Raw genomic sequence first — 20,033 nt, forward strand, 5'->3', positions numbered from 1 at the left:
CCATTTAATCCCCAGTATTCAACTCCAAATCGATCTGCACGCCATTGCTTATAGCATAATCCTCACACGTCAAATTATCATGAAACGGCCTCTCCCCCTGTCTCTTGAGCATAATCTCATGTACCGGCCTGCCAATCTTCGCCGCCACCATAGCCTTCAGTAGTTTGATAGGGTCGCTGGGCAGACACGGGACTTGTGTTTTCGTTCCCAGACGGTCATTGATAGTGACGAGGATCATGTGCTCAGAAGGTGCCGCAGGAGCGGCTGCGGGTTTCTTCTCTTTGGGTTTGCTGTCGCGGTCGCTGTCTCGTGGTTTGCGGTCGCGAGAGCGGGAACGGCGGCGCCGGTCGCGGCTTGAGTCTCGTCTGCGGTCGCGGGAGTTGTCTCGAGGACGGCGGTTGCGTTCTCTGGAGCCATCGCGTCTGCGGTCGCGATCGCGGTCTGAGTCTCTTGGTCGCCTTTCTCGGTCTCGGTCGTCGCGTCGTCTGTCTGGGTCGCGGCGGTCGCGGTCGCCCTTGTATTTGAGGCCGCTGAAGGTCTTCGGCTTGCGCGGGCCGGGGGACCTTCTAGGGGAGCGCGAACGCGAGCGCTCTGTTTTTGAGGACTCCATAGCTATCGATGTGTGTGAGAGATGAGTGTTGTGTTGGTGGAGAGGGAAGAGCAAGTGCGGGTAAGGCAGCTTCGTGGAAAACGTGAGCTCAGCATTGCGCTTATCGATAAGGAAGCTAGCAAGGAGCGCGTCATCCCGTCCCGCGAGGCTTCCTTTCACCCCCACATCCCGCCGTCTGTACTTGTCCCCGTCTAGCGATGCCTCCTTCGATTCGAACATGATGTTGAAGCTCATTGACCGCTTCAACTCTCCGCCGGCGCAGACACTGCAAGTACTGCAGCCCACATCGTCGACCATCACATACGCGGTCTCGACGCGTTCTGTACCCAAGACCCTTCCCGCGTTGGTCGCATACTATGCAGGGATATTCACAAGAGTCTTGCTGGGTATAACCAGTGTCCTGTTGTTATGGATGAAATGGCGCGTCACACAAGCTCAGTCTCTGGATCTGTCGCTGGGTGTGTTGGGCCATGAGACAGAAAGGCAACTAGTAAAGCTGGCGGAAGCTTGCCAATGGCGATATCTGGTACCCAGTACATTGCTCATACTCTTCTTAGTCTTCCGCCGAAACTATACAGGTACATACTTCGCCGTCTTCTCAGCCTCCCCTAAGCCCAAGCTAATACAGATCATAGAAGAATCACTCACCGTACTCCGGGGCCTCGGTGTCCAGACCTCTACCACCTCCTCCACGTATCTCCAGACACCTACTACGCGCTTCATACCGACTACAAGTATACAGGACGTCTTCATACACGAGGCGTTCAAGGGCTTCGAAGTGAGGTTCTTTCTCATGATCGTAGTGGAAGGGGAGGGAGAGGTGGTCGTGGTCTTCCCGAGGCTCTTGCCGAGAAGGGCGACACTGGAGACTGTTTGGCGGGGCGTCAGGGGTGGGTTATGGGAGGATAGCGTCAGAGCGCCGGCAGAGAAGGCAGGGCCGTGAAGAGAGCGGAAGCTGTAGAAATGCGATGTCATTTTGCGTTTGCAGTGCGCATAACAATGGCCGAATGACCAGGACCTTATACGTCCTACATAACATCTGACGAGAAGTCTAAGTAAGCCTTCTCAGAGATATCGTGATAATGAAGTCGTACCTTCAAATTCGCTGCGTTACGACTTCCTACACACGGCTCCTCCATGTCTCCTGAACTCGGAGCAGGAACCGCGCCCAATCTCTTCCATACTGGTATCAATCTCCTACTGGTGTCCAAATCCCAAATACGCCATGAATCCAACCTGGTGCCCCCATCGTGAGCTTCCCCTCAATATCTGTACCTCGTAGAATAATCCTTCGGACTAACCACCAAACCCCGCCCCTTCTTCGCGCCCCGATAAACCGTCTCAATAATATCAATAAACTCCTGCTTATCCTCCAACACCCAATTCAGCTTGTTATTATTTCCTGTCCCGAAATCGCACATCATGTGTTTATTGCGGAAGAAGAACATGACGGTACATGGGTCGTAGAGCTCGTACATGGCTTTGAAATCGGGGACTTCGTCGAGGTCGCAGAGGTAGATGGCGCAGAAGTTCTTGACTCGGTCGGCGATCTTGTAGAGGACTTCGTCTTGTTGCATGCAGTCTGGGTCCGAGTCGCGCCCGAAGCGGATGAGGACGAGGCGGTCTTCTTCGCTGAGGATCGCTTGGTCGACGTGCCAGCCTGTACGGAGGTGGGGGAGGACTACGGAGCCCATGGTGGGTGGATGTGCGTGTGGAGCTGAACTTGGAGTTGGACGTGTGCGACCGTAGAAGATGGGTGGCCGAGCTGGTCGACGGCGAAGGCGGGCACGTTAGACTGGCTACGGTGAGTCGATATGTGCTTTGCGCGATCGTGCGACAAGAACGTGTAGCGCGTTGGGACGTTCGTATAATTATGTTTGCGCGATTCTTCAAGGTATGGGAGGGTTGAAAGAAAGTTAGTCGCGCCAGGCAGCTGCCGCCCGTGATCTAGAAAGTTCCCGAGGTCGCCCCACTGGACTTCGACCTTAACACATTGATACCTCTTACAATCCTTTCACTTTTTCCTGCGTGTAACACTTGACACATAAGGCGCGGTAGACTCCCTTCGTTCCGATAAACGTACACAGCACCTGGCAGCGGAATTCGGCCTGTGTGGTGCTCGATTGACTCCATAGACTCACCTCCCGGGCATGCAAACACTCTGCCTTGCCACTTGGGCAGACGTCGACGACAGCTGTACTGGCCTATAGCGCCATCAGGTTTCCGGCATACTTTACTTGACCAGTACCACGGAGCACGTCCATAAAGCGTCTGGGTTCTTGTCAAAGGCCCTACATCTGTCCTCCTGTCCTTGGCTGTATTTGCTTTTGTTGCAGCCTTCTCAAGTCTGTGTAACGTTCGTTTGCACTTTGCAGCTGACCGCCTCTCCTATAAAATTGATTTAATCCACATCTGCTGCTACCATGCGGGCACGTCGGCTGATGTACCAGCCGCCTGGGTGATGGCAAGAGGTGTAGTATTAACAAGCTGCAGACTGCCCGCTCGAGTCCCCCGGGAATCAATCGCATGTCCGTTGTGTGTGGGTACACTTTCGTAAGAACAGACTAGTAGAGGGGCCTAGTCCAGTCACAGGTAACTTACTCGAGTGCCCTGGGATGGGTGTGGGCAAAAGGTGTGCGGGACGGGGCGCGGGGGATCGGGAGTACCCATGGACTTGGCCGGTAGGATTCCGCTTTGATGCAGCACCAGGCATCCTCTCTACGCGTTTGTTGCAGCTTTATTAAAGTATGGGAACTTGCGAATCATTGAGTACAACATTTACAGACTCTATGCTACGGAAACATTCAAGCTGTTCTCGGGAAAGTCTACCACTGTCACACGCCGCTATCTCACATCGATCGGGAAGGTCTGAGTCGGACCCAAATGCTATTTTTGGGATGGATTCGGGTGTTGCCGTAGGTCTATTTGTGCATGTGGGTGCTAATATACGTGTAGGCATTGTTAGGGTGATGCTGCAGTGCACCTATTGCATTAGCGAACAGCTAGAGTGAAGTATTATCGGTCTACTTTATCAGCGCACATTATGAGGACGTCGCCTTAACAGACACGGAGAAAGAAACTGGTTCGAGTAAAGCCGATTAGGGGGGTTCTTCCTGCGAAAATCTGTTTATAGAGTACAACCTTCGTTATGCCTGAGTAAACCTGCTGCGTCGTCGCATTGAACGACACACACCACGTTGATTGTTACGGTACTGCGAGTCGGACCGATATTATATTCAGCACCTGCCTATGCATACTACAGAAGAGAACTCTGTTATCTAACCGGCTAGTGGGTGTGCCACCTGTCTGATGTGCTAAGAGTAAATCCGTGACAATAGTCTGAAGGTAGGAGCACTTCTTCATGCTTGTTATATGGACGGAAACTCTGGCTTAGCAGATTTTATCCGCCTATTCCGTTGTTTATGTACTTGATGTATCTTTTAGATGATGGTGATGGGCGTCTGCTTGATTGTCTCGCTACGGCAAAACTTGACTGCTCTAATCCGCACTGGGTTGATGTCCTGCACCGCTTCCCCTTACCCCGTTTACGAGTATCGTACGATATAACTAGGCCTTACTAGAAATAGATTAGGACAATTGAGATGGTGTCGAGCAACACTAGTTGGTGGCAAAGAGAAGCATCTGCATGTGCAGACTAGACACCAACCAAAGACGTTATTAGCAGTCCATCACATAGGGCTCAGAATACTATAGATGACTTAGCTAAGTAGGTCCGGTAAGTTCTATCATAGGCCCAAATCTTTCTTTGTTTTTTAGGCATCCGGCTCCAAGGGATACATCTGGTAGCCGAGAAATCTCAAGCTGTGCTGCAGCCAAGATTATTAATCCCTTTCTGCAGAAAGTATAAGACGAAGGGATTTGCTTTTGCTGCTCTGGAAGTCTACATAAGACCTCCAGTGCTCACTGAAAGCTTCAATACCATCAGCATCGCACCTTCCTCATCACAATCAGACTAACACTCTTCTCGACCATTCATCATTTCTCAAACATATCACAATGTCCGACTACACCGGCCCCGGATTGTACGAAATCCTGCCCAGATATGCTCCGGAGATGAGCTTGAACGTCTGGGGCGCAGCAACGACAGCCGGCACGCAAGTGAAGCTATAGTAAGTTACTCGAGCAGTCAGAGAGAGCATGTTGACTAACTTCATCCAGCCAGAGAACCAAAAGCGCCGACAACACTCATTTTGAGATCGTAGCAGCAGGAGGCACGGATGCCAAGCCCGAAAAAGGCGATCGTGAATACCACATCATCGCCGCCTGCTCTGGCCTCTATCTGACTTCGGCCGGTAATTCGAAACCAGACTGACATGTATGTTCTCCTCACATGGCTAACCTATCTAGGGCCAAAAGCTGGTTACATCAAGACGGAGCTTCGCAAGCCGCTCGACAGCACCATCCGCTGGAAGATCGTGCACTGCGGAAACGGTTCTTACCGGTAAGTGGCTCCGTACAGCCCCACTTGGCCTTGAGTTCGCTTTCTGACGCGCGTGTGCATGTGTTAGTATCAACAATGTCGATGGGAAGACGCAGCTCAATGTCGCTGGTGGTGGCAAGACCAGCGGCACCGACATGATTGGTTGGCAATTTTCTGACGGCTCTGAGAACACGGAGTTCCGTCTCATGGCTGTTTAAGTGATACGGGGGAGACTCGAGTTTATTGTCTTGTGTTGAACAGGATTGTAGAATCTGTCGCTCACTTACAAAGTCCATTCAATCAACAGGCTGATATGCTTCCGAATGATTGTGATGGGTGATGAGGCTTGTGCTTTCAGTGAGACGACGCTAACAGCTCACTCATCAGTCCCTTATTACCTCTGCCTAGGTTAGTATCGATGCATGTTAGAAGTATGTCTTGGCCACTGCGCACTTGTTGACAGCTGACTTCATGTGAGGTTCAGCAACTTTCACGGTCTCTTCCTCATATCAGACAAACGTTGCTTTCCTTGGTTGTTACATGTAAAATATATCGATACACTAGACTATTTTCCCATGGAAGGGACTACAAAGTGTACCTGTAGAAAGGACTCTTGTCACCCATGAGCAACAACTCCTGCTCGGAGTATCTCGCGCGAATAGCCTCCTCTCCGTGCTCAGCAATCAGCTCATCCCTCTTACGGTTCTCCTTTGCATACGCCCACCTCAATACCAAAGTCATGAGGATCGCGGTGCAGCACATGGCCAAACTAGCCGAGAAACCTGTCGTGTACTTTGGTGCTTCGCGTGCCAGATACACGTTGCTGCCCATGATTCCACCCATGTTTCCAACGGAGATAAGCAGAGCCATGCCAACAGCGCGTTTTGACGATGGGGCGAGAGAGTTGCCGATCCAGGAGACGAGACATGTGAAGGGGCAGTAGAGACCACCGGCAACGGGGAAGAGGAAACCGTAGGTGATGCCAGGGTATTTGGGCTTGGGGATAGCAAGCTGAGCGATGAAGCCGCACACAGCGATCGAGTAGCCTGCAATGATGTATGGGGAGCGCTTGCGCGTCAGATCGGAGGCCCACGCAAAGATGAGGGTAAGAATAGCGGCGAATACGTAGATGGGGATCGTGAGGAGCTGAGCGTTGGCACTGGTATATCCGAGTCCTTGAATAACAGAGGGCACGGTCGCGGTGAATCTGTATGAAACTGTTAGAGATGAAACCGCAGCAAAGCTGGATATCTTCAGCTTACCCATAAACACCAACAGTGTTTCCCCAGAAAATGACCGTAGCAGCCCAGATCTTCCAGTCGGAAAGACCAGCAAGAATCTGTTCTTTTCCGATCTTGTCGCTGTTGGTGGCTTGTCCCTGGCCAGACCCGGAGTCGTTGGCCAATCGGGAAACAAGCAAGTCGCGCTCCGGTTGTGTCAGAAACTTCGCGGTCTCTGGACTATCGGGGAGAATCTTCCAGATGATGAGCGCGAGCGCTACTGGAATCAATCCCTCTATGAGAAAGATCCATTGCCATCCTGCGAGTCCAGAGCGTCCATCAAGTTGTTCGATACCGTAGGCGAGGAGACCACTGAAAGCACCAGCGAGGGAGGCGGCTACGTAGAAGACAGCCATGCGGCGCTGAAGTTCGAAACGACGGTACCAGAGAGTAAGCAAGAATGTTGCTGCTGGAAAGAAGCCAGACTGCGAATGTAAGCAAGTGTTCTCCATCTTGAACCAAGATGCTGGGGACCTACCTCTGTTACACCCAAGAAGAATCTTCCAGCGAGCAGACCACCATAACTGGACGTGAGTCCCATCAATGTCATGACGAGACCCCAGCAGAACATGAGGATCGCCATCCAATGACTTGGTCGCATCATCTTGAGCACGATGTTGCTGGGTACTTCGAGAATTGTGTACGGAACGAAGAATAGAGTAACGGCAGTGTTGTACTGAATACCGTTCATCTTGAGGTCATCCGTCATACCAGCAATCTTCGCGTTACCGACTACAGCACGTTAGCAATTCGTTCCAATGCATCTCTCAGAAATGAATATGTCCAAACGTACTGTTACTCCGATCGATAAACGCAACAAGATAGAGGAGCGAAAGCATAGGGACAAGTCTCATGTCAACTTTCCTCAAAACGCGCGCTGCCTCCTTCTCCTCCAGTTCGACATTTTGCGCTTCAAGCTCGCCAGTTCCGGAGGAGTTTGAGATCTTCTCCGCCACATTCTCAGCCCGCTGGTGCTCAGTAGAGAGCTTGCCGTGATCGAACGTTGTCGCCATCGTGTGAATATTGCACCGCGTCTGCTTCAATGCAAAGGCGGGTGAGGAGGCTGGCAGGGCAATGCACGAATGCTTCCCCATGGGCAACCCCTACCCTTTAAAGCATCTCGGTAGAATGCAAAGCCCGACATCATCCATCTCAACGGCATACCTTCTTCGGCAGCGTTACCCACTTACATGCATGCCTTGCCTCCCGTCAGCGCAATCGAGCCTCTTGTGTGGAGGCGGGTAGAAAGCATCTTGGCTTCTGGGGTAGCAAGCGGCGCTTTTGCGGGGTAGTCTGGAGGGATCATCATGCGCGGCGTCGGCACGTGCTGCACGATCTGCATGTCGCTGTGACGTATGGTTCGACCATCTGTCAAACGGCACCGCGTTTACTGGAGATGTGCAGGGGCGCATTTGCCGATCTCAGAAGCCGCGGTGTCGGTGTGGCCTGGTTGAAGGGCCGGTGGTGGTTTTCGATGCGAGGTGCGTGCTGGGCGGTTGTCGGATGGGTGCCGTCGGCGATAGACCGAGGAAAAAGAAAGTCCGGTCGGTGGCAGCACCGCTTGCAATGGGCTTCTTGAGCTTACACTTGATGACAGCATCGCCTTGCTACGAAGACGTACGTCTTCTCATGTCTCTTTTGAGACCATATGAGTTAGGTTCGCGATGACTGTCTAACGTTTGGTGCCAGCCTTGGTGGTGCTGTTCTTATCAGAAGAGCCGTGGATGAATATAGGAAGTCTCGCCGAGGACGTGTTACCCGTAAACCTTCACAGCACAGACACCATTCCCCAGCCTCGCTCCACAGTTGCCGTCACTTTTGCTCTTCGACTAGGGAATACAACTCTATTGTGGTCTCCGACGATGAAATATCGTACGAAGTTTCGCGCCCAGTATTGAACCTCAAAATGTTGTATCCATTACAATGACCATGGTATATAATCCCGAGGTCTTGCAGACAAACTCCTATCCTGGCTATTGGCCATTCCCGAAATCGCCTAAACGCCGTCTAATGCTCCCAAATCTCCTTCTCCCATGTCCAACAGCTCTCAAATCGAGCTAGGATACATCATAACCCGAAGACTCGCACCAAATGACTTTGGCGGGAGGTTGTTCTGGAAAGATGCGCGAACAACACCAGAGTTGCCTGTTCTTGAATCAATATCTTTTCTTTCGCAAGTCTGACAAGCTGTACGAACCATGTGTCCTGCGGATCTTGCCCCAGATCACACGAGGACCTTCTTCTTTGCTGCTGGCAACGCGGTAGACATATGCGACGCGCTTGCCGAGATACCACTGCGCGTCTTGCGTGCTGTCGACGCCTTCAAGCGCGAGGAGGCTCACGTTGGGGTTTGTGTTGCGTTTGCCGCGCTGGTAGCTGACATGGCGGGCTTTGACGTATACTGCACAAACTATTACTACCTGCACAGCGGCGTGAAACTGCTGCTACTTACGACGGTGGCTCTTTTCTGAAGACATCGCGATTTTTACAATTGTTTGTTTATTGTCAGAATGTGAGTTTTGGTCGATTGGTGTGCGCTCGGTAGACTGCTTACCTAACATATATGGGTCTTCGACGTTCAGACGGCGTGTGGTGATAATGTAGGCACCTACTGCCGCGATCGACGGCTGTCGGTTAGTTGCCTAATCCGGACTATCATCACGGACAGAGCGCAGCAACATCTAACCTCCCCGCTGAGTTCAGACTACGGCAACAACAAACATACCCACTTTCACAGCTTTAATATCGATCTGAGATCGTGAATAACTTAAGTACTTTCGACTCCTTCCTGCCGCCTGTTATCAGCTCAAGTCATCACATCTTCCTCGCTTCATCACTTCACGGGTGACAATATTCTGGGATGTACGTTTCTCAGTCGATATTAAAGCTATTCAAACAAGCAACTATTGGAACAAGAAACCAACGCAACTACTAGGCGAAAACGTGCGCCTAGTGTTCGACCATACAGCGGCCGAGGGGTATACAGCTTTCGTCAATCATCCGTGTTTATGCCCCTGGAGAACGCCAACAAGAAATGCATCTTCCAACCCACGAGAGGTCATATACTTGCGAAAACCAACGCACAGCTATGCAAACACGAGAAAAAGCAATACAATGAAGAAGAATGCCCACAGGCAAGGAGTTTGATTCCGGCCGATCAATTTCGATTCGTGTGAAAGTGAGGAACGCCGAAACAATGCAATATAAACAATTTTTTACGAGGAGGTAGGGCTGGGCTCCTCCTCATCTGACTCGTAGGTGAGGGTGGGCGCTTGCCATTCGACATTGAACTTCTGCTGATACTCGTGACTGTTGATGATCTCTTCGAATTCAGCTTGACATTCGTCATCAAGTTCGATAATCTCCGCTCCTGGCATGTCGTCGAACATGGACGATGCGGCAGTTGCCATTTGTGCAGGAGTTGCGGCAAGAAGTGACACGTTGCCAGCTTCCGATAGAATGCTTGGTGATGGGTAGGTGGCCTCGCGGAGACGGGAAGGCTTGGCAGGTGTGTGCTTCATGAGTCTCTGGCGCTGGCGCTCGATCTCATCTCCAGGCTGCTGGCGGGTAGGGGTTGGGGGCGCTTCGGGCACATCAGACGCTTCATCCGTAGATCCGCCTGGCAGGGGAGCATGCGCAGGAACGGGGGCTGGTGGGGGTGGTTGGGTCCAGATAGGAGTAGCTTCAGCGTCAGCGCTCTCGCTGCCCATTGTGGAGTCTTCTTCATCGGAATCATCATCGGGGACGCTGAAAGAGCCCATGCCTGGGTTATGGGAGTGGGTGTTCTCCATGGTTGCGCTTTTCAGGACCTCACGATCGTTCTCACGGATCTGTGCCGCGGTGTCGTGTCCTTGTAGTTCGCTAAAGATGTTACCGCCGGTGTTGTGTGAGATGGAGTTGCTGAACATGGGTGATGGGTCGATTGAGCGACGAGGGTGGAAGTCACGGAGTGAAGCGGACTGGCCATGGCTGTTGTAGAGCTTTGGTGAAGTGCGCGCGCCGTTGCTGGCGGCGAACTGCTCGTCGATGGTAGGAACTTCGTCGTCGCCAGTGGTGAATTCGCGAGTCTTCTTGTGCTTCTTAGCGGTGTGCTCTTCTTCTTCAGCCACGATATCGAGATAGACAGCCCAGACTGGTACAACATCGTCATCGTCCAGATCACCAAGCGGGTCGCCGAAGCCAGTCTCCCAAGGCTTAGCTGAGGGGAAATTCGACAGCTCCTTGCACAGAACATCCTTCTGGAGACGCGCACGCTTCTCGCTGAAAGCAGGATCGTTCTTCAATTCAGGAATGACCTGCTTGGCCCACTCCTCTGCCTTGTGCCTGTCCTTGCGGTCGACGCCCTTGAGCAGTAGTTTCAGCAGTGTGTTCATGGGCGCACGCCTCTTGTTCGGCGTCTTGACGCGCTCGCCAACAGGTGTAGGAGGGAGGGAGAGGGTCTCGGTGATTGTGTTTTGGGGTGGTAGAGGCTTCGTCACGGTGGGCGACGCCACTTCGGGGGTTGGCGGGGGCTTGGGGGTCGAGGAGAAAAGTCGGGATTTGATAGCAGAGAATGACCTGCTGAAGATGTTGGATGGTGTTGCGACGGGGCGGTTGGGCGTTGCTGTGACATCCTCGAAGGTTCTCTTAGCAGACGGCTGTTGTGGTGAAGGTTCCATGGCGACGTCATTGTCTGAGAATGTTTCACTGTCATTGCTTGAGGGCTCAACGCGCCTGGTTTCTTTGGCAGAGCTCTCGATCTTGTGGAGGAGTGCAAGGGCTTCCTCGTTGCCATTCACAAACACACCATGTGCCGGAGATGACTCGCTGATTGCTACTAGTTCACTGTCGAATTCTGCGTAACTGACGTTAGCCGGAGTACCGTAGCTAATGTGTGGAATATTCTCTAGTCGCGTGATTTCCATGCGCAGACGCAGGTTCTCGTTCTCATAGAGGAACATCTGCTGATCTTTCTGCCACATCATCTCCACGAGATTCTGGATGCGAGCCTCCTGGTTTGTGACACGCTCGCGGAGATGATCAATCTCCCTCTCTTGGTGTTCGTACTTCTCCTTGCGGAGCTCGTTGTCGATTTCTTCCTCTGAAGGGGTGTAACTATGGGGAAGATGGTGCTTACTTTTTGTGAAGAAGGCGCCCATGCCATCTTCAATCTCGGCTTCGGCCTCGTCTTCGGCGCTCTCGATGGCCTTGGCCGCCGCCAGCTTTGCGGCCACTGCCTTTCGTTTCTCACTGGTGACTTTTTGGCGGGCTGTGCCGCGTCCTTGTTTGGCGGGCTTCGTCTGTTCCAGGCTGCGCTGCGGCGAAGCCTCCACGCCTGCCTCTTTCAGCGCCTGGCGACCGGCTCTGGTGAGCTTCTTGGCGACAACAGGCGCTTGCGTCGCGGTCTTGGTTGTTGATGATGTGGTGGTTGTTGTGGTGACGGCGGAAGCGGCGTTTGCGCGTGACGTAGCGCGACCCTTGGTGACTGTCTGCTGCGACTCTGTCACGGTCTGCGACTCGACTTTGGCGGCGGCAGCCTTGGGCTTGCGGCCGGGCTTCTTCTTGGGGGCAGTCTCTGGCGCAGGCGACGCCGACTGTGAGCTTTGCCTGGAGGCGGGCTGCGAGGACTCGGTGGCCGCTGTCGCTGCAGTGCGACGCGTTGAGCGCCGTGTAGTAGCTGACATGGTACTGCGAGCGCGGTCAGTAGGAGCGGTGCGCAACAGCAGTGGGGACGTACGAGGCAGTTGCGATGCAATTGCCAGTAAGCAGTGAATGATCTGATGACAGATGCAGCTGCGAAGGTGTGTTGGGATGGTTGCGTTGTCGGGGTGCGTTGGCAAGGGAAGTTGCGATGGAGTTAAGAAAGTTGTACATGCACCTCCGGCCATTGGGGCTAGCGCGTAAACACCCCAGCACCATCGAGGCAGGCGCGACACGGGCCACGCCTTGGCATGACGACCAAGCTGGAGCTCTTTGCCTGCGACGGTTGACAGCAGCCAGCATCAGCATCATGGAGGGCCTTTACTACAACGTCAAATACGGGTATGATACACGCGTCAGTCGTCGCTCCATTCATATCTGACATCTCTCTGCAGTTACATCGAGGGCATCGTGCGCGGTTACCGCAATGCACTGCTCACCAGCCAGAACTACAGCAACTTGACCCAGTGCGAAACCATCGACGGTACATCGCATCCCGTCGCTACTGCCTCTGGAACCGCTCTAACAATGCTACAGATGTCAAGCTGCAGCTCTCGCCCGCGTACGGTGACTTCCTCAACAACTTGCCCCCGAACCCGTCCACGTCTGCGCTCGCCGCGAAGACCACCGACAAGCTCGTGGCCGAGTTCCGCTATCTCCAGGCCAACGCCACCGGCTCGCTCTCCAAGTTCATGGAATACCTGACGTACGGATACATGATCGACAATGTCGCGCTGCTGATTACGGGTACCCTGCACGAGAGAGATACGCGCGAGTTGCTGGAAAGGTGTCACCCGCTCGGCTGGTTCGAGACCATGCCGGTGCTGTGCGTGGCGACCAACATCGAAGAACTATACAACTCCGTCCTGATTGAGACGCCGCTCGCGCCCTACTTCAAGGGCTCGCTCAGCCATCAGGATCTCGACGAACTCAACATTGAGATTATCCGCAACACCCTGTACAAGAACTACCTCGAGGACTTCCACCAGTGGATCAACTCTTGCCCAGACATTGCCGGAACACCGACTGCAGATGTCATGTCGGAAGTCTTGGAGTTCGAGGCAGACCGCAGGAGCATCAACATTTCCCTCAACTCGTTCGGTACCGAGCTGTCCAAGGCAGACAGGAAGAAGCTTTACCCAGGCTTCGGCAAGCTGTACCCAGAGGGAACCACAATGCTCTCGAGAGCGGACGACGTAGAAGGTGTGCGAATCGCTGTTGAGAGTGTTGCCGACTACAAAATGTTCTTTGACCAGACCGGCCTCAGTGGAGGTGGCGGTGGTGTGGGCAACATGGCCGGTGGTGTCGGTGGTGAGACGAGGAGTCTCGAGGATCTCTTTTATCAGAAAGAAATGGAGATCTCGAAGCTTGCATTCACTCACCAGTTCACTCACGCCATTGTGTACGCATGGGTGAAGCTACGCGAGCAGGTACGTTGTGGATTCCATCTTGAAGAAAACGTGATGACTGACATGACACGCAGGAAATCCGGAACATCACATGGATAGCCGAGTGTATCGCGCAGAACCAAAAGGAGCGCATTGGTAACTACATCAGCGTCTTCTGAGTGCGCGCATCATTGTAGTAATAGCATGTTTGGGTCCAACTACGGAATGGCTTGGGTGGCGTTAGGGTGCGATTCGTATATCCAACTTTGTTAGATTGTACATCTCTGCATGTGTGTTCTCCGTCTCCGTCTTCATCTCCTGTCTGGTGTCAATACGTCTGGCCATGCTTTAGACGTCTCAATCCCGCCTCTGGCTGTTACCACTACGATTGCCCATGTGCAGTGACTCGTCACCGTATGCAAATATTCAGAAGCAAGGGAAGGGTGATTCCGCTGTGTCGACAGTGGCCTCGGAGCACGAAAGGAATGGGAAGAGTGTTAGGAGTTCGGGATCAGGATCAGAGTGAGGTCGGAGGCTGGTCTCTATACCTGGGTCTTGGCACGTCATCGTGGGAAGGAGCACCGCACCTTCTCAGCGCGACAGAATCTGCCGGGCGTGAATCGGACGAACATCATATTTGGCCTTGCCGGTGCTGAATCCGCACCTGCCATTTAAGCGCCCTTCAACGCCCTCGGACGCATAACCTTCGATTTCCAACTACTGCTTCCTTATTGTACCCCGGACCATCTAATTCCCACCGCTCACACACTGGCTTTACATCATCACACTGTCGCCCTTGGCACCTCCTCACTCTCTACCGCACCTGCCCAGCAACGATGATAGCCGAATCACGCCCGGCACTCGAGCTCGCCGAACGACTGCATAACGAGACCAAGGAATTCACTCACCCAACAACGGCCACAGTTGTCCACGAGAGTAAGGACATCGAGGGAATATGTGCAGCCGTCTCGCATATCCTCGAGACTCCCATCATCCTGACCCAAATTGACGTCAACGCCATGAAAGCGAGCCTTGGTATGTCAAATGTATGCTTGAAGTGTGTGCACTAACGGCTGGAGCAGACTCAGATAGGACTGTCTTGACCAGTACGACCAGTTGTCTCGACAGAGCGCGAGCTTCACTGGAAAGCATGACCACTGCAATCAAATCCAAGTGGGCGGTGGCCGCTGCTAGTGACACAGGCTTGCCCACGGTACAACCACATCAAGTCGAGGAGCCTGGTGACGAGCAAACTGGAACGGAGGGACAACAGGTATGTCGCCAGGCATTGTTTCGCTTGCAAAAGTAACATCTTGTAGGTCACAGTCAAGAATTCTGCCGCTGCGTCGACGCTGTCCAGAGCCGGTGTTTTTCGCCCGTGGAGTACGTTCGCGATAGTTTTTGTTTTCTTCATTTCAAATCTCATCTTCAGTCGCATACGAGAAATGATGAAGGATGCGTAGCGGAGACTTATTACTGATGATGGTCAGTCTTTAGTGTCGTTGTGAGAGCCTGAGTTGAGTCTTGCAGCATATAGTATATAATCGGAGCGATAAAATCTTCAAACCAGATCTACGCAGAAGGCACAATGATACAATAAGTTTAAGATGACTAAAGAAGAAATGCTGCCTGTTTCTCTAGCTTCTGCTATGTCACTCTGGCAGTTCTGACATCAGATTTTCGTAACCTCGTGCCGGCTCGAGCTGTCTATCTCCAAACCACAAAAGGCTCAAGCAGTCTACACAAACGCTTTAACAAGTAAGCAGCCTATATAACGCACATCCTCGGCATGAATCAGTCTTTGATCTTCTATAGGGAACCACACAGTCAAATTATCACATATCATGTTGGGCTTGTTGCGCTCAGCACTCAAACGTCACTGTTAAGTCAGTCATGCTATCAATCAATTGCTGTCTTGATAGTTCGTTCATTGCGTGAAATCCGTTGATCACGCTGTACACGGTTTGTTTATAGGTCGCAAACGAACCTTCACATATAACTGTGTCGCACTACAAGCCAGCACCCTCACAGTATTTGATCATCAACATCAAGATGTCCACACTAGAACGCGACCCAACCTGGACCACCACGGAATTAGAAACGTTTTATGATGCCTTGCTCGACATCCAAAAAGCCCGGAAGGATCTCCATGATGGTAAAGAGGCTCTCTGCGAGCATTACAGGAAGGATCGCGATAGACTGTTCAGTGAATCCATGGCATTCCTGGCCCGTATAGTAGAACATTCGCGAAAGCTTCTTGAGGAGATCGAGAGAATGAGAACCATCATTCTGGGAGACGATCCACCTACCCAAGGGGATGTTCCAGTTGGTCACGAGGACGGTCAAGGCACTACTTAGATGGAAGCGAGACAGGCGGAACGACGATGCGTGTGGCAACATGCAAGCAGCATGCAAGCAGCCGCGACGTATCTACAGTAAGAGGTTCAATGAGGCATAGTCTTACGATAGCAGATAGTCCTAGCCCATCTCAGCCATCCTCTTCCCAATGCAAAACCCCAGTCACCAAATGAGGCCCGCAACCACCTTTGCCGAAGTGCAGCCATAGTCGAAGTTTAGATACGAGCTTGTTAAAGGAGGTGTAGCGACAGTTTACTGCAGGGAGAAATTACGGTGTGTGGTGGTGACCCCAAAAAGTAAACTGGCGTGAAGCCTCGCAGAATGTAAGAAGCAAATCCATAGTCTCTCACGCAAGGTTATTCGATCGACGTGTTCGCTTACGGAGCTAGCTCGTTCGAGAGACACCGGCTCGCTTTGGGGTAAATGGTGTTGGAGGGTCTGCTGGAGTAGGTGTGGACCCTAAGTGACCGAAAAGGAAAGAAAGGGCGAGTGTGCATGTGCGTCATGGCGCTAAGAGGTTGATCATATCTGTGCAGTCACCACGGTGCATGCACTTTGCTCATCCTCATTCAGACTGCTGCAACGCGTGTTCACCACTTGCGCAATACAGACGTGACTGGATTCGCGTTAGTATTCCTTAGGTCTTTGTAGATCTCGTTGACTACGTGCGTAACTGCAGAGTCCGGATTCACACCTTCGTTTACCTTTCTCGCATGCAGAAACATCCTTTTTCATTCCTCGAAGCGAAGTCGGCATGACGAGTACCCTCCATCATTTGGCGGATACATTTTCTCCGATGAAAAAATAATCAGGGTGGGTGAGGAAAGACGCTGTGGCACTGGTACTGCCGAACCAAAATACTGAGCCACCCTCAATTACCGCTTTACAAAACGAACGTCAAACGGCCAGCTAAGATCCAGACCTAACCGATGGTACCAGCCATCGTGTCGCCGGTATACGGGAACATGCCGGTGTTGAGCGAGGTAGGCGTGTTGAGAACTTCAAAGGCCAGCTTCGCTTCTAGCAGACTGCACGGCTCGCTCACGTAGCCTTCGTCACGCTCATATGTACGCTCGCATATATGTCTGATAGCCTCAGCACATAATTATCACACTCGTCTGTGTGCCATGGTTCTTCGAATCAAAACCCTCACGATGTCCAGCTCTCGTGCACTTGTCTTCGCATCGCGAGCCATGTGCCTAAATTCAGCTTCTTTCTCGTTGCTTGTCTGAACAGCAACGTGGAAACAACTCAACATAAACCACGAGCTGAAGAGAACTTAGTGGTAGCGACTCACTCCCACATGTGCTCCAAGCGAGTCACAGTCCAGCTAGGTGTCAAAACACCAAAATCCTAAATATGGGCAACTTCATTCGCTCGCCAAAGCGCACAGTACCATGTGTTCTGGACACCTGCAAAAATAAAGATAGCCAGTGCAAGAGCCTCCTTCAAGCCTAGACCATCGCCTTACCCCGAATTAAACGTTTTACCCTGAATTTACGGATGAGAAAAGAACAAGTACATGGCTTCTAACGGGGAAGCAGGAGGACAGTGCGAGGTAAGTCGTTCGCAGCGAACGTCTCAAAAGCCGAAACAGCTGGACGTCCAGCTTCAGGGTCTTTAACATTTTTTGTTCCGATCAGTACACCAGAATATGCTAAGGCCGAGATCGAGCGAATGTCAAAGCAAAGCCGCGTCAACCTTTCTCGTCAGCAACGAGAGCAAGTATACTTATGAAACAGACGGCTATGCAGACAACACCCAGACCTTAATCACCGGTACCATCGTGGCCTTAGCATAAAGTTCACCCTCAATAACCCTTACCAACAGACCTACCATTCCTCAACCGACGATCCTCAACCCTCGGTACCATGCGTCCTCGACTGGGTCCCCATTCCTCTCCCCAACCCTTGCGCCGATACCACTCCGCGACCTCAAACATGTAGTCCAACATGCCGAGTCTCGCCATGCATCCCTGGTCCCTCATCCCTCGCTTACGTTGTAAAGTCTCCTCGTAACACGCACCACTCTTCACCGTCTTCCATGTACACTAGCTCGTCGGGTACGTGGCCGGGGCTTGAGCATGCGCCACGGCCTAGGAAGGTCACCAGGGCGCGCGTTGAGTATCCCAGAATAGATCGGTTTGGTAGGGTAGACAAGGGGAAAAGGAGGATGGTGTGGGATGAGGGCTGGGTTGGTGGCAGGCCTTTCGGAGTTGAGTCGGTGACGGCGAGGAAGATGGAGGGGCCGCATATGATGAATCATACTAGTCAAGGTAAGAGTTGGAGTCATGACGCTGCGTGAGTAATACCTCTTGGCTGTACTGTGGTATCAGACACTGATATGCGCATAGTGAGAAGAGGCGACGAGGTCGTCCCAATGCTAGCGCACCTACAACCCGAGCGTCTAGTATGGACCCAGATGGACGCGAGCGTGGTGTTCTCAGTACTGCTACTGCTTCTGTCAAGAGCGAACCACAAACACAACCACAACCAAGTCTCTCTTCTGCAGGGGAGCAGATGCAGCGAAAGCACATGATGGAGCTTGAGGAAGAGGAACATCAAGAAAGGAAGAAAGCGAGGATAAAGAAGATCAAGTCAGCGTGTACTCGCGTCATTAGAGGGATTTTGCGTAGGTGAGCGAAATCATATCGCTGCGTCACAGTGTTGGTAGATGTGGCGTGAGGGTTGTCTTCCGGCTAAACGTCAACCTTGCTTGCTCCATAAGCGGGCGTGATCGTGAGAGTCACTCCACATAATACCACCATGACGCCATCTCGCAGACCTCTCGAGAATCAGCAGGACTGCGTAACGATAGAGCTATTCCTCTCCGAAAGGAATGTATAAATTTCCCTTCCATACGACACATCTCTTGTCATCAATACAACGACAGTTTACCGAACACCCATTACATCACCAAAGACACCTCTACCGCTCTCACAAGCAAGACCTGGATAAGATGCAACACCACTTCCACATCCCGCACCCGCACTTACACATGCGCGTACCGCATCTGCATGTGAAACAGCATCTAGATAGGTGGCTGGCAGATGTCGCTGAAGTCTACGGCCGTGCTGCTTGACAAAGAAGCTGAAAATGACGGCAATGACCGAGGCAGGCATGTAACAAGCAAATCACAAAGGTACCTGCGCTCCATCCTAACATCTCGAGATAGCCACGAAATGAGAGCTGAAAGGTCCTGGTTTGAAGTTGAGCGAGAACCCGCGTGTTGAGTTGATGTTCTCAGGATATCCCGGGCAGACAGACACGACAGGCAATCTAGATCTATACCCATGTCAGCTCTAGACTCCATATTTGCAATTGTAACGACCAGCTTCACTTTGACCTTGTTTTGTCTTCTCGCCATGCCTTCTCTCGCGATTTCAAACGCGCGCAGAAGACACCGATCTCAGTGAGGAAAGATGAGGAAGTCACGATCGAACGCATCACATCCAGACCTAACCCACCATCTAGGCCCTCCCTCAAAAGGGCAGTTACTGAAAGGAGAAACCTTGGAAGAGAGAGAGAAGGAAAAAAGGTCCGAAGAAGCTTCCGCATCCAGACTGCCGAAGAAAGGTGGGCGACAAAAGAACAAGTCTCACCGAGACGAGTTGCGATAGGGCGGTGGCTGTCCAGGTGGTTACAGTAGCCATGCGCCACGTCTCTGCTGTGTACTTTTTCGTTCCTTTGTGACCAGGCATCTTCCGGTCGATCCACCCTGCACTGTGACGCCCCATCATCGGGCAGAAAACAACATGCAGCAGGCAGCGGTAGAAGAGCCGAAACATATATAAAGTCGCACAAATCTCCACCTGCGCCCCTCTAAAGGGGCGACGAACGACTGCCCTTTGTAGACTAAAGGTACGACGTCACACATAGATTTGCGCTACGCCGGTGGATCTGGCCGGCGACCAAGCGGGCGGGTAAAATGCACAGGGCTGCTATTCTCATCTCGAACAGATCAGGATAGCGATTCGCGATATTGTAGTATTGAACCGGGGGTGGAATCCTGCCATATCCACTTTCCACTCGTCGGCGATCTACTGTGGAAGAGTCACCACAGTTGGGCCGCGGAGTTGGGTCGATCCGGACGGGGGTGTCGAGTCATTTGACATGGGCAAATCGCGATCTTGAACATGGGAGTTTATGAAGCTTCTCGATAATCGTTCATACGAGGATGTTAGGTCGCCGGCCTGCTGGATTGCGACTGGGGTGCGAAAGGGCGGGAACGTCATTGGACTGGGGTTTGCTGATTTGGAAATGATGCCTGACGGTTCG

The 20,033-nt window shown here is 52.3% G+C and overlaps 8 protein-coding genes across 8 annotated transcripts; 3 read left to right on the forward strand and 5 right to left on the reverse strand.

Annotated features, from left to right (window-relative positions):
* Nucleotides 1-4: 4 nt before the first annotated feature.
* Nucleotides 5-610, reverse strand: J4E83_003781 (uncharacterized protein; the record flags this gene model as incomplete). The annotated part of the gene is made up of 2 exons (XM_049330714.1): nt 5-566; nt 606-610. The coding sequence occupies 2 exons, from the start codon at nt 608-610 to the stop codon at nt 5-7; spliced, it is 567 nt and encodes a 188-aa protein (XP_049190131.1).
* Nucleotides 611-1,872: 1,262 nt separating this feature from the next.
* TXNL4A_1 (Thioredoxin-like 4A) lies at nt 1,873-2,304 on the reverse strand (the record flags this gene model as incomplete). The annotated part of the gene is made up of 1 exon (XM_049330715.1): nt 1,873-2,304. The coding sequence occupies one exon, from the start codon at nt 2,302-2,304 to the stop codon at nt 1,873-1,875; it is 432 nt and encodes a 143-aa protein (XP_049190132.1).
* Nucleotides 2,305-4,627: 2,323 nt separating this feature from the next.
* On the forward strand, nt 4,628-5,269 carry J4E83_003783 (uncharacterized protein; the record flags this gene model as incomplete). The annotated part of the gene is made up of 4 exons (XM_049330716.1): nt 4,628-4,729; nt 4,794-4,923; nt 4,979-5,072; nt 5,140-5,269. The coding sequence occupies 4 exons, from the start codon at nt 4,628-4,630 to the stop codon at nt 5,267-5,269; spliced, it is 456 nt and encodes a 151-aa protein (XP_049190133.1).
* A 367-nt stretch (nt 5,270-5,636) lies between these two features.
* On the reverse strand, nt 5,637-7,344 carry J4E83_003784 (uncharacterized protein; the record flags this gene model as incomplete). The annotated part of the gene is made up of 4 exons (XM_049330717.1): nt 5,637-6,258; nt 6,314-6,756; nt 6,810-7,063; nt 7,125-7,344. The coding sequence occupies 4 exons, from the start codon at nt 7,342-7,344 to the stop codon at nt 5,637-5,639; spliced, it is 1,539 nt and encodes a 512-aa protein (XP_049190134.1).
* A 1,034-nt stretch (nt 7,345-8,378) lies between these two features.
* On the reverse strand, nt 8,379-8,808 carry RPL33A (60S ribosomal protein L33A; the record flags this gene model as incomplete). The annotated part of the gene is made up of 3 exons (XM_049330718.1): nt 8,379-8,476; nt 8,529-8,732; nt 8,784-8,808. The coding sequence occupies 3 exons, from the start codon at nt 8,806-8,808 to the stop codon at nt 8,379-8,381; spliced, it is 327 nt and encodes a 108-aa protein (XP_049190135.1).
* Nucleotides 8,809-9,546: 738 nt separating this feature from the next.
* On the reverse strand, nt 9,547-11,994 carry J4E83_003786 (uncharacterized protein; the record flags this gene model as incomplete). Its single annotated transcript, XM_049330719.1, has 1 exon — nt 9,547-11,994. One exon carries the CDS (start codon nt 11,992-11,994, stop codon nt 9,547-9,549), a length of 2,448 nt encoding a protein of 815 aa, XP_049190136.1.
* A 326-nt stretch (nt 11,995-12,320) lies between these two features.
* VMA6 (H(+)-transporting V0 sector ATPase subunit d) lies at nt 12,321-13,577 on the forward strand (the record flags this gene model as incomplete). The annotated part of the gene is made up of 4 exons (XM_049330720.1): nt 12,321-12,352; nt 12,406-12,494; nt 12,548-13,440; nt 13,494-13,577. 4 exons carry the CDS (start codon nt 12,321-12,323, stop codon nt 13,575-13,577), a joined length of 1,098 nt encoding a protein of 365 aa, XP_049190137.1.
* A 971-nt stretch (nt 13,578-14,548) lies between these two features.
* Nucleotides 14,549-15,756, forward strand: J4E83_003788 (uncharacterized protein; the record flags this gene model as incomplete). Its single annotated transcript, XM_049330721.1, has 2 exons — nt 14,549-14,671; nt 15,373-15,756. The coding sequence occupies 2 exons, from the start codon at nt 14,549-14,551 to the stop codon at nt 15,754-15,756; spliced, it is 507 nt and encodes a 168-aa protein (XP_049190138.1).
* Between the last annotated feature and the right edge of the window lie 4,277 nt (nt 15,757-20,033).

This window comes from Alternaria metachromatica (genome assembly GCF_023757995.1).
Source record: "Alternaria metachromatica strain BMP 0045 chromosome Unknown scaffold_6, whole genome shotgun sequence".
NCBI lineage: Eukaryota > Fungi > Ascomycota > Dothideomycetes > Pleosporales > Pleosporaceae > Alternaria > Alternaria metachromatica.